General features: G+C 40.6%; 2 protein-coding genes across 6 annotated transcripts in view; one reads left to right on the top strand and one right to left on the bottom strand.

Moving 5' to 3' along the window:
• Nucleotides 1-14,326, bottom strand: part of TUBD1 (tubulin delta 1) — a 30,138-nt gene extending 15,812 nt beyond the window's left edge. The window contains exons 1-6 of one of the 3 annotated variants that reach the window (XM_023732701.1): nt 14,281-14,326; nt 13,083-13,290; nt 12,436-12,583; nt 11,392-11,608; nt 10,337-10,568; nt 4,366-4,530 (exon numbers count right to left, since the gene is read on the bottom strand). In XM_023732701.1, coding sequence (XP_023588469.1) covers nt 4,366-4,530; nt 10,337-10,568; nt 11,392-11,608; nt 12,436-12,583; nt 13,083-13,254 — 934 coding nt within the window. In that variant the 5' untranslated portion in view covers nt 13,255-13,290; nt 14,281-14,326. Of the gene's footprint in view, nt 1-4,365; nt 4,531-10,336; nt 10,569-11,391; nt 11,609-12,435; nt 12,584-13,082; nt 13,291-14,152; nt 14,251-14,280 lie in introns of those variants that run through there. The other 2 variants (XM_023732702.1, XM_004377852.2) reach the window with 2 other exon arrangements.
• A 198-nt stretch (nt 14,327-14,524) lies between these two features.
• RPS6KB1 (ribosomal protein S6 kinase B1) overlaps nt 14,525-19,822 on the top strand; it is a 39,334-nt gene continuing 34,036 nt past the window's right edge. Inside the window, exon 1 of one of the 3 annotated variants that reach the window (XM_004377849.1) lies at nt 14,525-14,804. In XM_004377849.1, the coding sequence (XP_004377906.1) occupies nt 14,664-14,804 (141 nt within the window). In that variant the 5' untranslated portion in view covers nt 14,525-14,663. Of the gene's footprint in view, nt 14,805-15,147; nt 15,392-19,708; nt 19,748-19,822 lie in introns of those variants that run through there. The other 2 variants (XM_023732700.1, XM_023732699.1) reach the window with 2 other exon arrangements.

The raw sequence follows: 19,822 nt of genomic DNA, 5'->3' as shown, positions 1-19,822 counted from the left end.
TGTCCCACACTACCCTGAGGAACACTGTGTTCCTTGAGATGTTCACAGGTATTGCTAGAAAAACAAGTACTGCAGCCAAAATATTTGGGAAGTACTACTTTAAGATGTGAACTTTCTACTCATCTTCAAACCTCTGGCACTATAATTTAAAATCCATATCATATTTCAAGTAACTGTAGAGGAAATCAACTTTCATAGGAGAGAAACCTAAGTATAAATAAATAACTTTAAGTTACTCTGGGATAAAATATATTCTACTAAAATAACACATAGTAGTGATTTCCAGTTAAACAGGACAGACTGAACACACTAGTTTACTGCCAGTCTCTCCCAAAATCCCACTAGGAAGACAATAAAGGGATTTTTTTAAGGACATAAACGAGAAAAAAGAACAGAAGAGAAGATAATGACAACAAAGTTTTGGAAGCTGGAAAGTAAATGAACCAGTGGTTACTGACGTAGCAGAAACTTCTGCCCACAGTGGAGGTCCTAGAAGCAGGCCAGTCACTTCTAAAAGAGGGGGAAACAGGGAAATTGGTTCAAAATCTGTATGAGAAGCAGGGGGAGCCCCAGATCTCTTCCCCCACTCCCTGAAGCAGAGGGGCTGCCCCTCACCCCTTCTCCATCCTAGAGGGGGGTCTCCTGTCTGGAAAGGCTACACCAGTGAGCATCTGGCCTCAGTGACACCAGGCACACCCTTGCAGAGCACCTTACTGAAATTTTGCAAATGGTTAACACACTCCACTGCTAAGAAAAAGTTGGGAAGTTCACGTCCACCAGAGGCTCCTCAGAAGAAATGCCTGGCAATCTACTTCTGAAAAATCAGCCACTGGGAAAAAACCCCTATAGAAATCCCTGGTTAGCGCTTGACTACTAACCAAAAGGTTGGTAATTTGAACCCACCCAGAGATGCCTCAGAAGAAAGGCCTAGCAATCCGAAAGGTCATAGCCTTGAAAACTCTATAGAGCACAGTTCTACTCTGCAACACATGGGGTCGACTGGATGGCAACTGGTTTGTTTTGTTTTTGGAAAACGCTATTGAGCACAGCTCTACTCTGACACACACAGGGTCGCAATGAGTCAGAATGGACTCTACTGCAACTGGTTTCACGGGGAAATAGAATAGCCCTTGTTTTTCCCAGTTCATATCTGAGAAGGCTGGTAGCCAAGCTTATTCTGCCTTCAAGAAAGATCAGAGAAGAGGTATAATTAATCAAGAGATAAAATTCATAAGGAATACCATTTTGGGGCCCACCACTAAAATGGCCAGATAGGCCACCTTACTATGTCCATGAGGGTCCACTGAATGTCTAATGTAATGGATTCATTCATTTATTTAGCAAGTAATTATTCAGCATTTGCTGTATGCTGGAACCACAGTTCCAGATACAACAGTGGACAAAACAGATAAGAATCTCTGCTCTGATAAGCTTACATTCTACTGAGATAACAGTATCTCTGCAGAGATAAACAAAAGACCTACACAAAGGAATTTCAAAATTCTAGGCACAAAGAAAAAATCTTAAAATCTTCAAGAGAGAAAAAAAATAGGATTAGGAATCAAAATGACATGGGACAGCAACATGGAAGTTGGAAGTTAACAGCAATGATTCCCAGTCTAGAATCATATACTCAGCCACACCATCAATCAAATGTGAGGGCAGAATAATGCCATTTGTAGCCTTAAAATTTTTACCTTCCATCAACAACAAAAACACAAAAACACAATTTAAAAATGAGTAAAGGACTCGAATATACATTTTTCCAAAGAAGATACACAAATGACCAATAAACACATGAAAAGATGCTCAACTTCACTAGGCATTAACCCATTGCTGTCGAGTCAATTCTGACTCATAGCAACCCTATAGGACAGAGTAAAAATGCCCCATATGGTTTCCAAGGAGCAGCTGGTAGATTCGAACTGCCGACCTTTTGGTTAGCAGCCAAGCTCTTAACCACTGTGCCACCAGGGCCCCCACTAGTCATTAGAGAAATGTAAATCAAAACCACAATAAGGTATCACTTCACACTCACTAGGATGGCTATTATCAGAAAATAACAAGTGTTGTTGAGGACATGGAGAGATTGGAACCCTCATCCATTGCTGCTGTGGAGAAAAGTCTGGTGGTTCCTCAAAAAGTTAAACACAGAATTACGATAGGACCCAGCAATTCTACTCCTAGGTATTCTATTCCTAAGAGACTTGAAAACAGAGACTCAAATGGATACCTGTATACCAGTATTCACTGCAGCATTATAAACAATAGCCAAAAAGTGTTAACAACCCATGTGTCCATCAACACATAAATGAATAAACAAAATGTGGTATATTTATACAATGAAGTATTATTCAGCTATAAAGAGAAATGAAGTTCTAATACATGCTACAACATGGATAAACCTTGAAAACATACGAAGTAAAATAAGTCGGACACAAAAGGACAAATATTGTATGATACCACTTATGAAATATCTAGAATAGGCAAATGCATAGGGACTAAATTTTATTAGGGGTTACCAGGGTTGGGTGGTAGGGGGAGGGGGGAGTTATTGCTTAAAGGCTACTGAGTTTCTGTTTAGGGTGATAAAAACCATTTGGAAATGGATAGTGGTGATGGTTACACAACATGGTGAGGATAATTAATGTCACTAAACTGTACACTTCAAAATGGTTACAATCACAAATGTTTCATTATATATATTTTACCACAATGAAAATTAAAAAATGTATATTGTTAAGTTTTTCCTTCCTGAGGAAGCTACTGAAAGGTATATCCATCAAAATGAGGAAACAAGCCAAAACAGAGGAAGATCTGAAAGCCAGGAAATGGGATATAATACAGGATGAGGCAAAGAGAGATGCCAGTGTCAGCTGTTCATCAGGCCTGGAGAGATTTCTCCAAGCAGATGATAGAATAGATTACCTGATGGGTTTGAACATTCTGAGAAGGCATTCATTTTTACAGCAAAGTTTAGGGACAGATTAGTAATAGATACACAGAATATCAACCAAATAAATATAATTATTAACTCTAGGAATAAAAAATTAATTATACATGAAATAAAATATAATCAGTGCACACAGTACATGGCTCAACTGTGAGTAATATTTACATAGTCAAAGTAATATAAACACTGAAAATTTATCTAACCAAACAATATATTTTAACTATATTGGAAGAATGAAGGGAGATGAGTATGTATGTGTGGTGTGTGTGTGTAGAAGTGGTATAAAAAGTTTCAATCCTCATTTTTCACATTAGGAAGGCAATGGATAATATCTAAAACTGAAAAATAAAACGAATAATAGTATGAGCATAATATTTAGAAATATGAAGGCAAAGTCCAGAAGAAACAGCTAAAAATGTTAAAAGTAGCTTCAGCTGGGGAGTAGGCAAGTGTAGAACAGGGGACTGCTGTTTTCCCTGTTATAAGTTCATACTGTACCATTACTTGATTATTTTAAATTAAGATATTGTTTACATACAGTGCAATGTATGAGTTTTTGACTATACCCTCTCCTCACTTATTGACATGGTTAGGTTTCCAAAGGCAAGTGTTTGCTGAACGTTGTTTCCTTGTGCTATGCAACAGAAGAAACTGGTATTACGAGAAAATGGAGGATTACCATATCAGATCACAAAACGGAGGATGACTACATCATTACATAACTATCAAATTACATCACAGCGTGCAAAATCAAGTACACCTTCTCCTCACTTAGCAACTATCTCATTATCTGACATTTCGTATTTACAACGATAGTAAAAATCTACTATCCAACTATTTTGCGCATTAATGATGTACGTCTGGCAGTAATGAACGCCTAGGTGCAAGGTGAGTCATTACATAACTGCCAAATTACATCATTACATAGTTGCCACACCACTGAGAATCATGGCCCAGCCAAGTTGACACACAGCCTTAACCATCAAAGCCAGTGTTATTCTCGCCTTGCACCTAGGCATTCATTACTGCCAGACGTACGTCGTTAATGTGCAAAATAGTTGGATAGTAGATTTTTACTATCGTTGTAAATACAAAATGTCAGATAATGAGAGAGTTGATAAGTGAGGAGAAGGTGTACTTGATTTTGTACACTGTTCATTCATAAACTACTTTGATTAAAATAAAATTAAAATTTGGAAAAATCATGTGACACTCATCTGAAATGGTTTTTGGAAATGAAACTGTAATGACTAAGAAGCCTTTCTGGGATGCCTTGGTGAATTTCTGCAGGAGCTTCCCTGGCCAGAAGAAGGGACCACTATTCTAACCAGCCCAAGCCAGTTTATATTGAGAGTTCCAGGACAGGCACTTTTCCCAGCTTGTGGGTTGTATATTTTTAAAATACCCGTTACCTTCTTCCATTTTCGCATTAGAGATGAGCATCTGTCTCAAATGCTTGAGAAGGCCAGCCCAAGTAAACGTGCTATATGCCAGTGAGTTCTCAGACATCTGAGGAATGTTACGCACACCCAGCATCTTGAATTCTGGATGGGGAACTAAATCTTCCATTAAGTCTCCTGTAAAAAAAAAAAAAAAAAAAAAGAAAGAAAAAAAAAGTTCTGAACTAAATTTTTTTATTCCAGATTGTTGCCAATGGCTTATATACAACATGATCTCTGGGCCAAATGTGTTTTTCTAAAGCCAGAAATGCTTATATTTTAAAATATAAATAACATTTTAGAGACAATGTCTATTACATACCATATATTTGCTTCATTATAGCACCTTAGTATGGGTGAGAAAACACACATTTGCCAAAAAGGAAACAAGAGTTTAGAAACTGAGTAACTGGAAATGTGAACAAAATACTTAATTAAACCCCAGGAAAACAAAGTGAGTACAAAGGCTAAAATGCTTTTCTTATTATCCTGTGTTCACTAAATGTTCCTTTAGGAATTTTCCTAGATCTTTTATATATTTTATCTGGTTAAATGATCATCAAAACCTGTTAACATGAAATCCTACCAGGACAGAAGGCAGGATTAGTGATCCCTGAAGACAGGGATGTGTCTACCTTTGGAAACTTGTACTAGTAATGAAAAAAGAATCAGCTCATTTGCTTTGCATTCAAAGCTATCTTATATATTTATAAAAATACCTAGGGGAGAGAAAAAAACATATTAACATAACATGAAATGTACATTTTATGGTAACATTGAGTGCAAACTTGTATCCTACGTCCTTATGAAAAGAATATTAAGTTTTGACACAAACATCTACAAAATGCTGCACAAATGACCTCCTGCCAGTGGACTTGCTTGTGAACATAATAAACCTCTGTAAATGGATTCGAACTGTTGACCTTCTGGTTGGCAGCTGTAGCACTTAATCATTACGCTGACACAAAGTGAGACACAGTGTAGGCCCACGCACAGTGAAGAGTGGCAGTGGGAGTCCAGGGAGCTCCTGTCTTGTGTCTATTATCTCAGTGCAGTGAGCTGAAGCCACCACAATCTCTCTACAGTGGTTGACTAGACCAGCCCACAGACTCCCCTCAGGCAGTCCAATAGATCTTTTCAAAAGCAAATGTAATTGTTACTGTTATGGATTGAACTGTGTCCCCGAAAATGTGTGTCAGCTTGGCTAGGCCATGATTCCCAGTACTGCGTGGTTGTCCACCATTTTGTGATCTGATGTGATTATCCTATGTGCTGTAAATCCTAACCTCTAGGATGTTAATGGGAGCCCTGGTGGCACAGTGGTTAAGAGCTCGGCTGCTAACCAAAAGGTTGGCAGTTCGAATCCACCAACCGCTCCTTGGAAACCCTATGGGGCAATTCTACTCTGTCCTATAGGGGCGCTATGAGTTAGAATCAACTCAAAGGAAATGAGTTTGGTTTGGTTTTGGTTATGATGTTAATGAGCCACGATTAGAGCCAGTTATGTTAATGAGGCAGGACTCAATCTACAGGATTAGGTTATATCTTAAGTTAATCTCTTTTGAGATATAAAAGAGAGAATGGAGTAGAGAGGATAGGGACCTCCTACCACCAAGAATGAAGAACCAGGAGGAGAGTGTGTCCTTTGGACCTGGGGTCCCTGTGATGAGAAGCTCCTAGACCAGGGGAAGATTGTTGACAAGGACCTTCCCCCAGAGCCAACAGAGACAGGAAGTGTTCCCCTGGAGCTGGCATCCTGAATTCAGACTTCTAGCCTCCTACAATGTGAGAGAATAAATTTCCCTTTGTTAAAGCCATCCACTTGTGGTATTTCTGTTATAGCACTAGATAACTGTCATGGATTGAACTGTGTCCCCCAAAAATATCTGTCAACTTGGCCAGGTCATGATTCCCAGTATTGTATGACTGTCCACCATTTTGTCATATGATGTGATTTCCCTACGTGTTCTAAATCCTATCAGTATGATGTAATAAGATGGATTAGCAGCAGTTATATTGACGAGGTCTATAAGATTAGATAGTGTTTTAAACCAATCTCTTTTGAGATATAAAAGTGAGAAGCAAGCAGAGAGACATGGGGACCTCATACCACCAAGAAAGCAGTGCCAGGAGCAGAGCGTGCCCTTTGGTCCTGAGGTTCCTGCATGGAGAATCTCCTAGACCAAGGGAAGATTGATGACACGAACCTTCCTCCGGAGCCAACAGAGAAAACCTTCCCCTGGAGCTGATGCCCTGAATTTGGACTTGTAGCCTACTAGACTGTGAGAGAATAAATTTCTCTTTGTTAAAGTCATCCACTTGTGGTATTTCTGTTATAGCAGTACTAGATGACTAAGACAGTTACCAACCTGATTAAAATCCTCATGTGGCTTTCCCCCAAAACAAAAAAAAAAACCAAATCCGTTGCCGTTGAGTTGTTTCCGACTCATAGCGACTCTGTAGTGACCCTATAGGACAGAACAGAACTGCCCCATAGGGTTTCCAAGGAGCAGCTGGTGGATTCAAACTGCCAACCTTTTGGTTAGCAGCCAAACGCTTAATCACTGCACCACCAAGGCCCCAGCTTTCCCCTGCTCTTAGGTTAATGAGGTTAAAATGGCCTCAATGACCTGTGCTGTCAGCCCCTGCCCACCACTCTAGCCTCAGACTCCAACCACAACCCAAACCACTGTCTGTGCTCCAAACACACTGGATTTCTCTCAGTTCTTGTTGTGCCATGCTCCCTTCTGCCACAGGGTCTTTGCACATGTGATTCTGCTTGGAATCCTCTTCTCCCTTCCTTCCCTTAGTCAATTCCTAGTCATGATACAGCTCTCAGCTCCAGTGTCATTTCCTCAGGGCAGCCTTCTCTGGACCTTAATTCTAGGTCTGGTTCCTCTGTGATACATTCTCTTAGAATTGTACTCCTTTCCTTCAGGGCATTTAACTCAGTTTGTAATTATACATTTTTGGTGTAATTATTTGATTAATGTCTCCCTTTCACATGGAACACAATGTCTTTGTTGGCTCTCTACAGTATCGCCAACATCTAGCATAGCACCTGGTACACAATAGAAAGTAAAATGTTAGTTGAACGAATGAACAATTGTGCACCTAATACGCTAAGTCCTGTAGGATGCAGAAATTAACAAGACACGTTTCCAAGAAAGCTGCAAATGAGAGGAATGATAAAACATGAACGTGACAGAATCCCTCTCTAAGGAAACACATGGAAGCATCTGGGAAGAGGTGAGAGGGAGACTTACTTTTGACTGCATATCCTTTTGTACTTCTTGAATAAATATGTATGTGTGTGTGTGTGTTACTTTTAAAGGCAAACAAGCACACTTTGGAAAAAAAGGCAAAAAATATTAAGTAAATATAAAAGAGATACAGAATGCTATGGAAGTTCAGAGGAAAGAAGGGCTTCTTCTGGCTAACCCACCGCCGTTGAGTCTATTTCGACTCATAGCGACCCTATAGGACAGAGTAGAACTGCCCCACAGGGTTTCCTAGGAGTGGCTAGTGGATTTGAACCGCTGACCTTTTGGTTAGAAGCTGAGCTCTTAACCACTGCGCACCAAGGCTCTTCTTCTGGCTTAAGGCCTCAGTAAGAAAGTTTCACGGAAAAATGATCATTTGAATTGGACCCTGAAGGATATGAAGGATGAGTAAGATTTCAATGGAGGTATAAAGGGATGGAGGGAGGAGCTCCTAAGAAGAGGGAACATTGAGCAAGGAAACCAGGGTAGGAAAGTACTACCAGAATGAAGAAAGACAATTAGTCGAGTAAGATGAAAGGTGGGTGGGGATCCACGCAAAGCGGATGAAGCTACAATGTCAGGGTTTAGGGTATTATGCGGAGGACAGGGAATGCCACGCTAACGAATCCTGTCAAACCTGGTAGGCAACACACGAGCCCTGGAATGTACATAAGAGAGCACAAGGATCAGAACTGTGTTTCAAGGAAGCTCATTTGGAGCCAGTGTGCAAGGAGGAAGAGGCAGGCAACAGGAAGAAAAGCAGGATGAAGACCACCTTACTAAATTTCTGTTTTTGTGGGAAAAAAAAAAGGAACTAGAAAGAGGCTAGTTTGCTTTGTACTCAGGAAGAGTACAGCTATACTAGGAGGCCCTGGGTGGCACAAGCACTGGACTACAAGCTGAAAGGTTGGCAGTTCGAATCCACCCAGCAGCGCCTTGGGAGACAAGCTTAGCAATCTACTTTCGAAAGGTCACAGCCTCGGAAATCCTATGCAGCAGTTCTACTCTGCAAACACGCAATCATCATAAGAGTCAGCTGGAATTGACTCAATGGCAACTAGTGACAACAGCTATATTAACTGAAAAATACTGAGAGGCCTTGAACTAATACTGATAAGTCAGGAAAGTAGAAGAAAGCCAGACAGATGGCAGAGATGGCACCAACAAGTCTGATCATACTGATGAGAGAGGAGAACAGTATGAGAAATTTGCGTGATAGGAACAGGGAATTGAAGAAGAAGAGCTGGTTTTGGTGATGGATGGAGAGAAATGACAGGAAAAATAAAAAGATGAATCCATTCAAAACATGCTAAATTCGAAGCAGCAGCAGACCACTAAGAGATAGCTATTTGGGAAAGAGATTAGAACTGGTGGTAAGGATTATGGAGTCATTTGCATCTAGATGATTTGAATTAATAAGGTACCACCTGAAGAATAAGGGCTGAAGAAAAAATGGTAGAAAATGTATGTCTGAGGAGCAGATGGAAATAAAAATGGTCAGAAAACACAAGTGAGAGCAATTAAAGAAGGAGAAGAAGAATAAGAACAGTAAAGTCCTCACGCTGACAAGCTGAGGAAGGATGAGGGTATTAATTATAAAATGCTGACAGATACTAGGGCTTTGAACTGATTTGTTCCAGTTCAAACCCCTGCTGGGAATTTGCATTTCTAAGAAGTTCCCAGGGGATGCTAATGCTGCTGGTTAGGGACCAATTCTCAGAACCACTAGAATAAAAAACAAAAAAAACTATTGCCTTCGAGTCGATTCCAACTCATAGTGACCTTACAGTAGAGCCAAAATATAGCAACCCCGTAGGGTTTCCAAGGCTGTAAATCTCTAAGGAAACAGACTGCCACATCTTTCTCCCACATAGCCGCTGGTAGTTTTAAACCTCTGACCTTTTGGGTTAGCAGTTGATCGCTTTAACTACTGCGCCACCAAGGCTCCTTACTAGTAGAGCAGTGGTTCTCAAAATTTATTATACATAAGAATCACCTGGGGATCTTGTTAAAATGTAGATTCTGACTCTATATCTGGGGTGGAAATGGAAATTTTCATTAGTTGTTTGAACCAGAACAAACCAATTCAAAGCCTTGCTAGATATTGAGGCTAAGAGAAGCCCACTAGATTTGGAGACCGTAAACCATGCTGAATAAAGAGTGTCATGATGGAAGACAGGAAGGAAAGAAAGCCAGGTAGCAAGGCATAAGAAGAGAAACGACATCATCAAGAAAGTGAAAAGACAACCCACAGAATGAAAGCTTTTTTTTTTGCAGATCATAAACCTGATAAGGGACTTGTATCCAGAATATGCAGTCCCTGTGTGGTACAAATGGTTAATATACTTGGCTGCTAACTGAAAGGTTGGAGATTCGAGTCTACTCAGAGATGCCTCTGAAGAGAAGCCTGGCAATTTATTTTCAAAAAATTAGCCACCGAAAACCCTATGGAACACAGTCCTACTCTGACACAAATGGGATCACCATGAGTCAGAACTGACTCAACAGCAACTGGTAAAAATTCAGAATATATAAAGAACTCTTACAACTCAAAAATCAAAAAGATAAATAACTTAATTTTAAAAATGGGCAAAGGATCTGATTAGAGGAGTAAACTTGCAGGCTTTCAGAACATGAGACTTTCTCACAAGTAACATATAGAAGGAGAAAGGGACACGTACCTAATGGATTCCTTCTACAGTGAAATGAGCCTTCTGCGGAGTAAGTAGGCTGGAATATACTTCCCAGCTGATGTGCGAGGACTTGATTTATATTGCTAAAGGAAATCTGTTTGATATTCATCCGTTTCACACAGATCTTATGAATAGCATCATTCTCATGAACAAGGAGGGCATCCGAAGATCGGTACAAGTGAGAAAGAGTCAAAATGGAGTTGTAGTTCTGAACAATAACCTGGAAAGAAAAAGGTCAGAAACAAGAAAGGCAGGAATGAATAGTGGTTAAGAACATAGACTATAAAGGCATCCTGCCTGGGTTCACATCCTGGCTCTGTCAGTTTCTAGCTGTCAGTATGATCTTGGACAAGATATTTAATCTTTCAATGCCTCAGTTTCCTCATTTGCTTAAAAAAAAAAAAAAACAACAAACAAACCCATTGCCATCAAATTGATTCTGACTCATGATGATCCCACATTATAGGTAAGATGGGGACAATAATTATACTGGTCTCCAAGTGTTAGCAAGATTAATAAAGTAAAGCACTTAGAACAGGGCCTTGTACATAGTAAGGGCTTAGTAAATTTTGGCTATTATTACACTTCCTTCCTAGACCATTTCTTATAGTAAGTTGTCTCACCTCCATTTTATTGATTCGCTTACTAGACTGATCAACACGAAATTAGCCTATATACAAACTTCTTCCCCATGGAAAGAAATAAAAACTATTTGAACCTTGGTAATGGCACATGAACCCCAATATGAGGTCAAGGTCCCTGCTTTTCATACTGTAGCCAGAGGGACTAACCCAGGGGTGGGTTCCTGAGAGAACATGCACAATCACCTTCTTTGGAAATTTTAAAAACAAGGACATCTTATTTGCCTGGAAAAGTTTGAGCAAAGTTAAGAGAACTGTACTCATGAAGGTACCATGTTGCATAATCATTCCTGAAGCTGTACTTAACACTTCCAAAGAAAGAGTGAGAATCAATTTCTTACCCACATTTATTTCAATTGGAAAGAATGCAAAATATAAATTTTTCAAATAATATGTTCATACCTCACCAGTTCCATAAGGCCATATAATCTGATTCATTTTCAAAGAGTTTGGGTACTGATCTTGTAAATTCTGGGTAACAAAGGCTCCTAGCCCTGATCCTGTGCCACCAGCCATACTCATTATGATGAAAAAACCACTCAAAGAGTCACATTTCTCCACTTGCTTCTGAATTAGGTTCATTATAGATTCTTCATGCCTGGGTCCATGAACAGAGTAACTATGCGATGCAAAAGAGACAAATACAAACACATTTAAAACTGACCAGAGAGATGTAACGCAGAGAGACAGACATGGGGTACAGCGAGCTTCTTGAAGCTGTGAAAGTGAACTAATTCTTATGAAAGATACACGTACCCTAACTGGCAGAATTTAAAATACACAAATATGTTTAACAGGTGAATACGACTGCTAGGAGAGTGCATTTACCAGGTACAGGAAATTCTCTTTTATGGGACATTCATTTAGCTGGAGCCTTCAATTACCAAGTAGTTCTGTAAGTTTGTGGTACAACATAATATTTTATATTCATAACAATAGTTCTAAAGCAGTGGTTCTCAAACTTTGCTGCACATTAAAACCACCTGGGGACCTTTGAAAATTCCAATACTTGGACTTCATCCCAAACCAATTAAATAAAAATCTCTTGGAGTGAGTCCTAGGCATCGAGTCTTTCCAGTGATCTCCAGGAAATTCTAATGTGCAGCAAAGTTCCGGAACTACTGCCTTGTAGTATTCTTGCCCAATAAACCAGAATACTTGCCAGATAAAGATAATGTATTGACAATAAGTTAGCTGGCAGCATGACAGTGAAGAAGGTGGAAAACCCTGAGGCAAGAGATCCTTGGTTTCATCATTACCTGTACCTGAAGCACAGACACAGAGATGGAATGAGAGTTTCTTCTGGGTGAATTCAAACTTTAAATTTTAAAGTAGCAATTTCAAGATTGTGTGCTAGGTATACCAACTGTACAATTGTAACTGCATTGTCTATTAATCAGCAATGTAGCTGCAATTAAACTGCAAATTAAGCAGAATTATTCTTACCCATATGCCCAGTTGTTTCCAGAACCTTGTTTTTGACAGAAGCATGCATGCTGACCATACTTCCATCGGCCAGACTGGGCAGCCTTTGACAGTGTTTGATTGATAACTTTAGGTTCCATGTCAACAAGTACAGCCCGGGCAGCTAGAACTAGAGAGGGAAAAAAATCAAAAGAAAAATATTTCAAGGAGGAAATTTTATAGTAGTTAGTGTTATCAAATCCAGCAGTGAAGTTAGGTGAATTAAGAAAAGAAAAATATCCATTGTATCTGGTAATTAGGAAACTTTTTCTCAGAGTAGCTTCAGTGGTGGTGAAGGGCAGAGCAGGATTACAGTGGCTTAAGGAGGGTTCTCTGTTGAGAATCTTGGATGAGAAGGCAAGAAGTTAAGAAAAGAAAACTTTAGTTAAGAGATTAATTTTTTTGTTTGTCTTGCTTTGTTTTAGATTGGTGAGATCTGAGCATGCTCATGTGCTGAAGGAAAGATGCCATTGGGAGGCAGATGGGAACAGATGGGAACAGATGGGAGAGAGCAAAGTTAGGTCCCTAGAGAGATGGGGAGGGATGGGGTTCAGACACCAAGTGGAAGGCTTGGCCTTGAAGACAGTGGCTACTACATACTAAAGGAGAGAACCATGGACCACACATACCTCCATTTTCCTCCTCACTGAAGAATCTTTCTTTGCAAGATGCTTGATATGCCTCATTCTCTTTCTTAGAGCAGAGTCCCTGGGAACAGTATGAGTCACTAAATAAAACATCAAACACTTCAAAACCAATCTGGTTGCCACACTGACCAAGTTGCACTGTTACTATTGACATGCTGAGCCACAAGTTCCCACCAAAAAAGTGAGCAACCTGTAATAGAAAAATAGAGGCTTTCAGAACCACTATATTACTAAAAGAATAAATGAAATGCCAAATATGTTAATTATATCTCAATAAAAAATATAATTTAAAAATGCAATATATGTACAGTGTTGCACATGAAATAGCTACGTTGTCTAAGGAGCCAGTCATTCAAGGAAGTTCTTTATGATTTTGGGATTTGTGATTTACTATACCCAAATACATTCATACACAGCTTCCACAATCTGATTCATACTATTTTCCTCAGCATGCATTTAAAACAAAACAAAATGAATGCTGATTGATGGAATTAGGTAGTAATACACAGTTTACACCACATGGACACATAGAACACAGAAATTTCTCTCAGCAATCAGGCATTTAAGTAACAGTAATTTTCTCTCTTCTAAATAATGACATTCTCTCCCTTCACCAACCTCCTTTCTGGCCCAGTAACTACAATTATATTTTGTGACCTCTTGGTTAGCAGCCGAGTTCTCAATCACTACGCCACCAGGGCTCTTTAGCTCCAGGACAGAAAGAAAGCTGGAGCTCGAAGAAAGCAGACCAGATGAAATATCAGAACAGGTTTTCATTATTTTTAATAATCAAAACAATTTCTGATAAAGACCTCACACCAGATCTATGCAGCAATGGAAATGAGCAACGGTTTGTGAGCCAGGCTCTGTACTTTAGATTTTCACACAATCCTACAAAGTAGGCATTATCATCCACTTTTTACGGACAAGGAAACTAAGGGTCTGGAAGGCTTTGTGACTTCCCAAGGCCACCAGACTAGTAAAGAGCAAAGCCAAGGCTCTCCCTTTCCCCACCGGCCCCAAGAACCCCTCATTAAAATAAACCCACTCACTGACAGCCCCGGTACTAGGCGTTTCTGTCTTGTTCAAACTCCAGACGGCCAATCCTCTCATTATGCGCATACTCGCCTTCAACACTTAAAAACTCCCGAGAACGAATGCGCATGTTCAACAAACTAACCGTTTTTTGGGTCGGTGGGGTGGTGGGTGTGTGTGTATTTCTTCGTATTCAGAAAGGTTAATTACGCATGTTCGACTTCAATTTATCAACTTCAGATACGGTACGCATGCTCACTGTCCATCAAACGCTTGAGCTGACAATGCGCATGCTTTAGCCTCCAAGCGAGGCTTCGACTGGTGTTCTGCGCATGTTTCTGCCAATACCTTGATCCTAGTGATAGTTCTACGCATGTCCACTGCCCACAGTTGGGCTTCATGGGACCCTGTACGCATGCTCTAGCGCTGAACTTGAGGAGCCAGTCTAGGGCCTAAGCGCAGTCGCACTAAGGTTAAGCAGCCGGTGATGGCGGCAGCGGCCGCGGTGGTTGCGGCGGGTCCGGGCCCATGAGGCGACGACGGAGGCGGGACGGCTTTTACTCAGCGCCGGACGTCCGAGACAGGGAAACTGAGGACATGGCAGGAGTGTTTGACATAGACCTGGACCAGCCAGAGGACGCGGGCTCTGAGGATGAGCTGGAGGAGGGGGTGAGGCCCGGGGTCCCGGGGGGCCCGAGGTGACAGGGCTGGGGCGGCGGCTACGGCCCAGGAAGCCAGGCGTGTCCGAGAGCGCGGAGACTCAGGGGGCGCGAGTAGTCTCCAGGAGGGACTGGGGGGGCGCCCCGCGCGGCAGACCCGGCCCTAGGTTTGAGGCCGTTGCGGGGCTCGCAGGTGCAGGTCGCGCCCCCAGCTCCACATCAGCGCAGTCCCGAGCAGTCTGTGGAGGGAACGAGGAAGGACGCGTGATCAGTAATTCCTCGAGCTGTTGGACTTGAGTGTGGCGGGGCGCGGGTGGTGTGAGCGTGTGTTGGCGGGGAGGGAAGCTGGCTTGCTAGGTGTCCCGTAAGTGCAGGTGAAGTGCGGAAGGGTTTCCCTTCGAGTGTAATACTTCAGGTGTTAAATCCTCAGATCTCCCACAACTACCTCTCTTCTCGGCCTGTCGCTTCTCTCCTAGGAAGCGCTCAGCTGTTAGAAGTGACAGCTGAAAACTTCTGTCGGGAGTAGCGCTGCCGCTGCTGTTACAGCCACCAGGAGTTTTATTTCGGGAGCAAGGGGGCTCTGCTGCATCTTCCAGGGTTTGTTTGTTTGCTTTTTTTTTTTTTTTAACCCCCTTCCGTGTGACTTTTTATAAAAGTATTTGTAACGACACACGGTATTTGTAATTAACTTTTAGATGAAGATGTCTATATTTTTTAATATATGTTTATGTGATTTGGGGGTGGAAAAAACCCACTGTTGACAGCTGTGATTTCGCTTGCCAAAAATAAATTGCTTGAATTGAGACTTGTGAATGGTGGTGTGAGGGCTTTCCTTGTTGTAATTTACGATGCTAAATTTAGAATTGTTTTTCCTAATGCATAACTTGGTTTTACCCTTAACAGTTTGTTATTTATGAAATATTCTTTTGTCAAGATGTATTTATTGAAAAATCACAAATTGCACCTGAAGTTCAAAAATGATGTTGTCATACTAAATCACTGATTCTGGGCTAGTGGTCATCAGCATAACCTCATGGTAATTTAGGTTCTAAATTCCACTGTCTAGTGAGTACATGAGTTAATGACTGATGTCATATGTTTGCTCTAACTACATAAGGGGCTCCCCTTCCCTTTCCCCACCTACAATTTTCCTACTCTGGCAATAAATTTCACCCTGCTTATTAAAAAATTTCGCTGCTACATATAAAAAACTTAAGAAACTAAGTGGGCCAAAATAATACTACTATTCTTTTCATAATCAAATGAATCTAAATCAAAATCATGCAGTTTTGAATGTGGGTAGTGAGTTGTGTGCTTTTTAAACTGGTATGTCTGAGTATGGGATTCAGTTATTCTCTTAAATGAACGCTGTGGGACACTAAATGACAATTTGAAACAAATAAGGGATTACTTTCTTAATACTAGTAATTCTTTTTTGTTTCCTGCCCCAACTTTCATTACATGCACCATACTCTGTCAGTTATAGTGGCTCCATATGGCAATGATTTTGGACCAGGGCAGAGAGAAAACTAGATAGGAAGGGTGCTTTATATCTTTGTCAGTTAAAATAATAGAATTTCCAGACTATGGGTTTATTCTCCTTTAAAAGTACAACACTGTATTAAGATACTTGTTATGAACTGGGACCTCCTTGGTATGTGCTTGAGGAACAGTATGTAGTCCAATTTTTGATCTTCTCCTGGGCTTTTATTTTGCTCACTACAAGCAAAGAAGGATTTTGAGAGGATGTGATGGAGATGGCCTGAGAAATTGGTGGAAATAGGAAAGAGAAAGAAGTGTGGCAACTACCTGGGAAGAGGAAAGAGCCAACCAAACTAGTTGCCATTGAGTCCACTTTAAGTCAACTCTGACTAGTGGTAACTCTGTGAATGTCAAAGTAGAACTGTGCTCTGTAGGGTTTTCAATGGCTGATTTTTCGGAAGTACCATATTTTTACTCAAATAACATGCGCCTTCTACTGTGTTTGCCAACCATTCCCTCCCCGTGAGATATTTTCATAAGAGCCGTTATACTAATTTTTTTACATGTTTCTGTGAAAAATTAGCATAGCACACTTACGAAAATACCTTGGGGTGGGGGGAGTGGTTGGCAAACACACGTGGAAGGTGCATGTTATTTGCGTAAGAATACGGTAGCTCACTAGACCTTTCTTTCAAGGCACCTCTGGGTAGTCCCAAATCTCCAGCCTTTTGGTTAGCAGCCAAGCTTGTTAACCATTTGCATCACCCTGGGGTTTTGAGGAATAACCTTCAGTAAAATATATCTTACTTAGCAATGCTTTGGCAGTTGAAATTGTTTCTTTTGGGTGTGTTATTCTAAGAGGTGCCTTATGGTAGACAAGGTTGGGGTGGGATTGAGGTGGCAACCGAAGGAGAGTTGGTTATGTCTAGGTTACTCTAAAGTTTAAAAAAAATTCTGAAAATAAAAGTTTAGCTTCTTAGAAAATCTTCTAGTATTTCCTGGCCATTTGTGTAATAACTATTAGTTTATTACACAAACTTTTTTAACAGTGAGTATCAGAGTAACCTAACCTCTTGATTTTATAGTAAGGAAACTGAGGCATAGGCCAGAGAGATGATTACCCAAGATCACATAGCTAGTGATAGTGTCTTCTGACTCAGTTCAGCAGGCTTCGTTGTACAACTTCATTTTATTTACTGGTTTTGATCGTAATGTGCCTCTCTGTGGTGCAGCAAAAGTGAGCTAAAATCACTCCTACTACCCTCCCTACATGACTTAAAGTAAGTTGCTTAACCTCACTGACAGATCCCTGGTGGCACGGCGGTTAAGAGCTTGGCTGCTACCTAAAAGGTCAGCAGTTTGAATCCACCAGCCGCTCCTTGGAGACCCTGTGGGGCAGTTTTGCTCTGTTCTGTGGGGTCGCTATGAGTTGGAATCCACTAGCAACAGGTTTGGTTTGATTTTTTACCTAACTGACACTTTCTTCTCTATAAAATAATGATTACATGAGATAAGGTATATAAACCCGTTGCCATTGAGTCAATTCTGACTCATAGCGACCCTATAGGACAGAGTACAACTGCCCCATAGGACTTCCAAGGAGCGGCTGGTGGATTCAAACCACCAACCTTTGGATTAGCAGTCAAGCTCTTAACCGATGCACCACCAGGACTCCAGAGTATATAAAGTACTCTCAGAATATCCTGGCATTTTAAGCAATTAGCTAGCTCACAGAAATACTGTCAGTATTACTAGTTGACAAGGAACCATCATTCAGATTTACCCTCATCCATGCCTGTTGTTAGTTGCCACCAAGTTGATTCTTACTCACGGTGACTCCGTGTGTGCAGAGTAGAACTGCTCGGTAGAGTTTTTAAGAAGACTTAATAATAAGTGGAGTTACACAGACTAGAGGTGCTACATTTTTACAACTGTAGTATCGTGTTTTTTAACAAAAAGCATTGTAGTCCTATTTGAAGATGGATGCCTTTCTAGGTGTGTTACACTGAGTGAATCCTTATTGGTAAATATAATGTATTTACATAGCATAGTCAAGTTAATTCTTCAGAGTAAAAGATGAGAAGACTAAACTGATACACTTACAGATAAAATTGAATGCCTGCTACTTAACTAATAAAAGAAAACCCAAACCAAACCCGTTGCCGTCGAGTGGATTCCAACTCATAGCGACCCTATAGGACAGAGTAGAACTGCCCTATAGGGTTTCCAAAGAGTGGCTGGTGGATTTGAAATGCCAACTTTTTGGTTAGCAGCTATCTGTTAACCGTTAACCACTGCGCCACCAGGGCTCCCATCAGCTAATAAAAGAGCCTGCTTAAATACATAAGAGGAATATATCAAAACTAATGGGTAAAAGGGATTTTTGGTTAGGTTTTTTTTTTAATTTCAGTGGTGATGGCATCCTTATTTGGGGACAGTGAGCTGAAACTAAGGGAAAGTTTTCCTCCAGAGAATTTCATTAGATTGTGAAAATGTCGGAAACTTCTCTGCTTCTGTGGAGGCACATAGTTTAAAGAGTAGCAGAAAACTTATTCAGTGAAAAAAAAAAAAATCCTTAAGTTTTACTTTACTAATTCAAAATTTGAAATAATGACAGAGGTTTTTACTGCACAAGTTCGGATTGGGACAACATGCTTTTACTGTGCAAAGAGTTGAACATTTTTTAGTGCTTTGCAAAGCAAAGTGCTATATACATAGTATTATATTCAAATATTCATGATTGTGAAAAATTATAGAAAAACATCTCATTATCAATGCATATCTTGCCTTGTAATATATACTTAACATAAAGCAGCAGCTATTCTTCTTATTTTTTTTCTTTATTTTTATTGTACTTTAGATGAAAGTTTACAGAACAAGTAGTTTCTCATTAAATAGTTAGTACACATAGTGTTTTATGACAGTGGTTAACAACTCCACGACATGTCAACACTGTCCCTTCTCAACCTTGGGTTCTGTATTACCAGCTTTCCTGTCCTCTCCTGCCTTCTAGTCCTTGTCCCTGGACTGTTGTACCCCATTAGTATCGTTTTGTTTTATGGGGCTGTCTAATCTTTGGCTGAACAGTTAACCTCGGGAATGACTTCATTACTGAGCTAAACGGGTATCCGGGGGCCATACTCTCGGGGTTTCTCCAGTCTCTGTCAGGCCAGTAAGTCTGGTCTTTTTTTGTGAGTTAGAATTTTGTTCTACATTTTTCTCCAGCTCTGTCTGAGACCCTTTGTTGTGATCCCAGTCAGAGCAGTCAGTGGTGGTAGCCAGGCACCATCTAGTTGTACTGGACTTAGTCTGGTGGAGGCCGTGGTAGTTGTGGTCTGTTAGTCCTTCGGACTAGTCTTTTCCTTGTATCTTATTTTCTTCATTCTCCCTTACTCCCAAAGGGGTGAGACCAGTGGAGTATCTTAGATGGCTGCTCACAGGCTTTTAAGATCCCAGATGCTACTCACCAAGGTAAAATGTAGAACATTTTCTTTATAAACTGTGTTCTGCCAGTTGAGCTAGATGTTCCCCGAGACCATGGTCCCC

The sequence above is a fragment of the Trichechus manatus genome, unplaced genomic scaffold, assembly GCF_000243295.1.
Source record: "Trichechus manatus latirostris isolate Lorelei unplaced genomic scaffold, TriManLat1.0 scaffold00054, whole genome shotgun sequence".
Taxonomy (NCBI): domain Eukaryota; kingdom Metazoa; phylum Chordata; class Mammalia; order Sirenia; family Trichechidae; genus Trichechus; species Trichechus manatus.
This window is presented reverse-complemented; position numbering and strand designations above follow the sequence as displayed.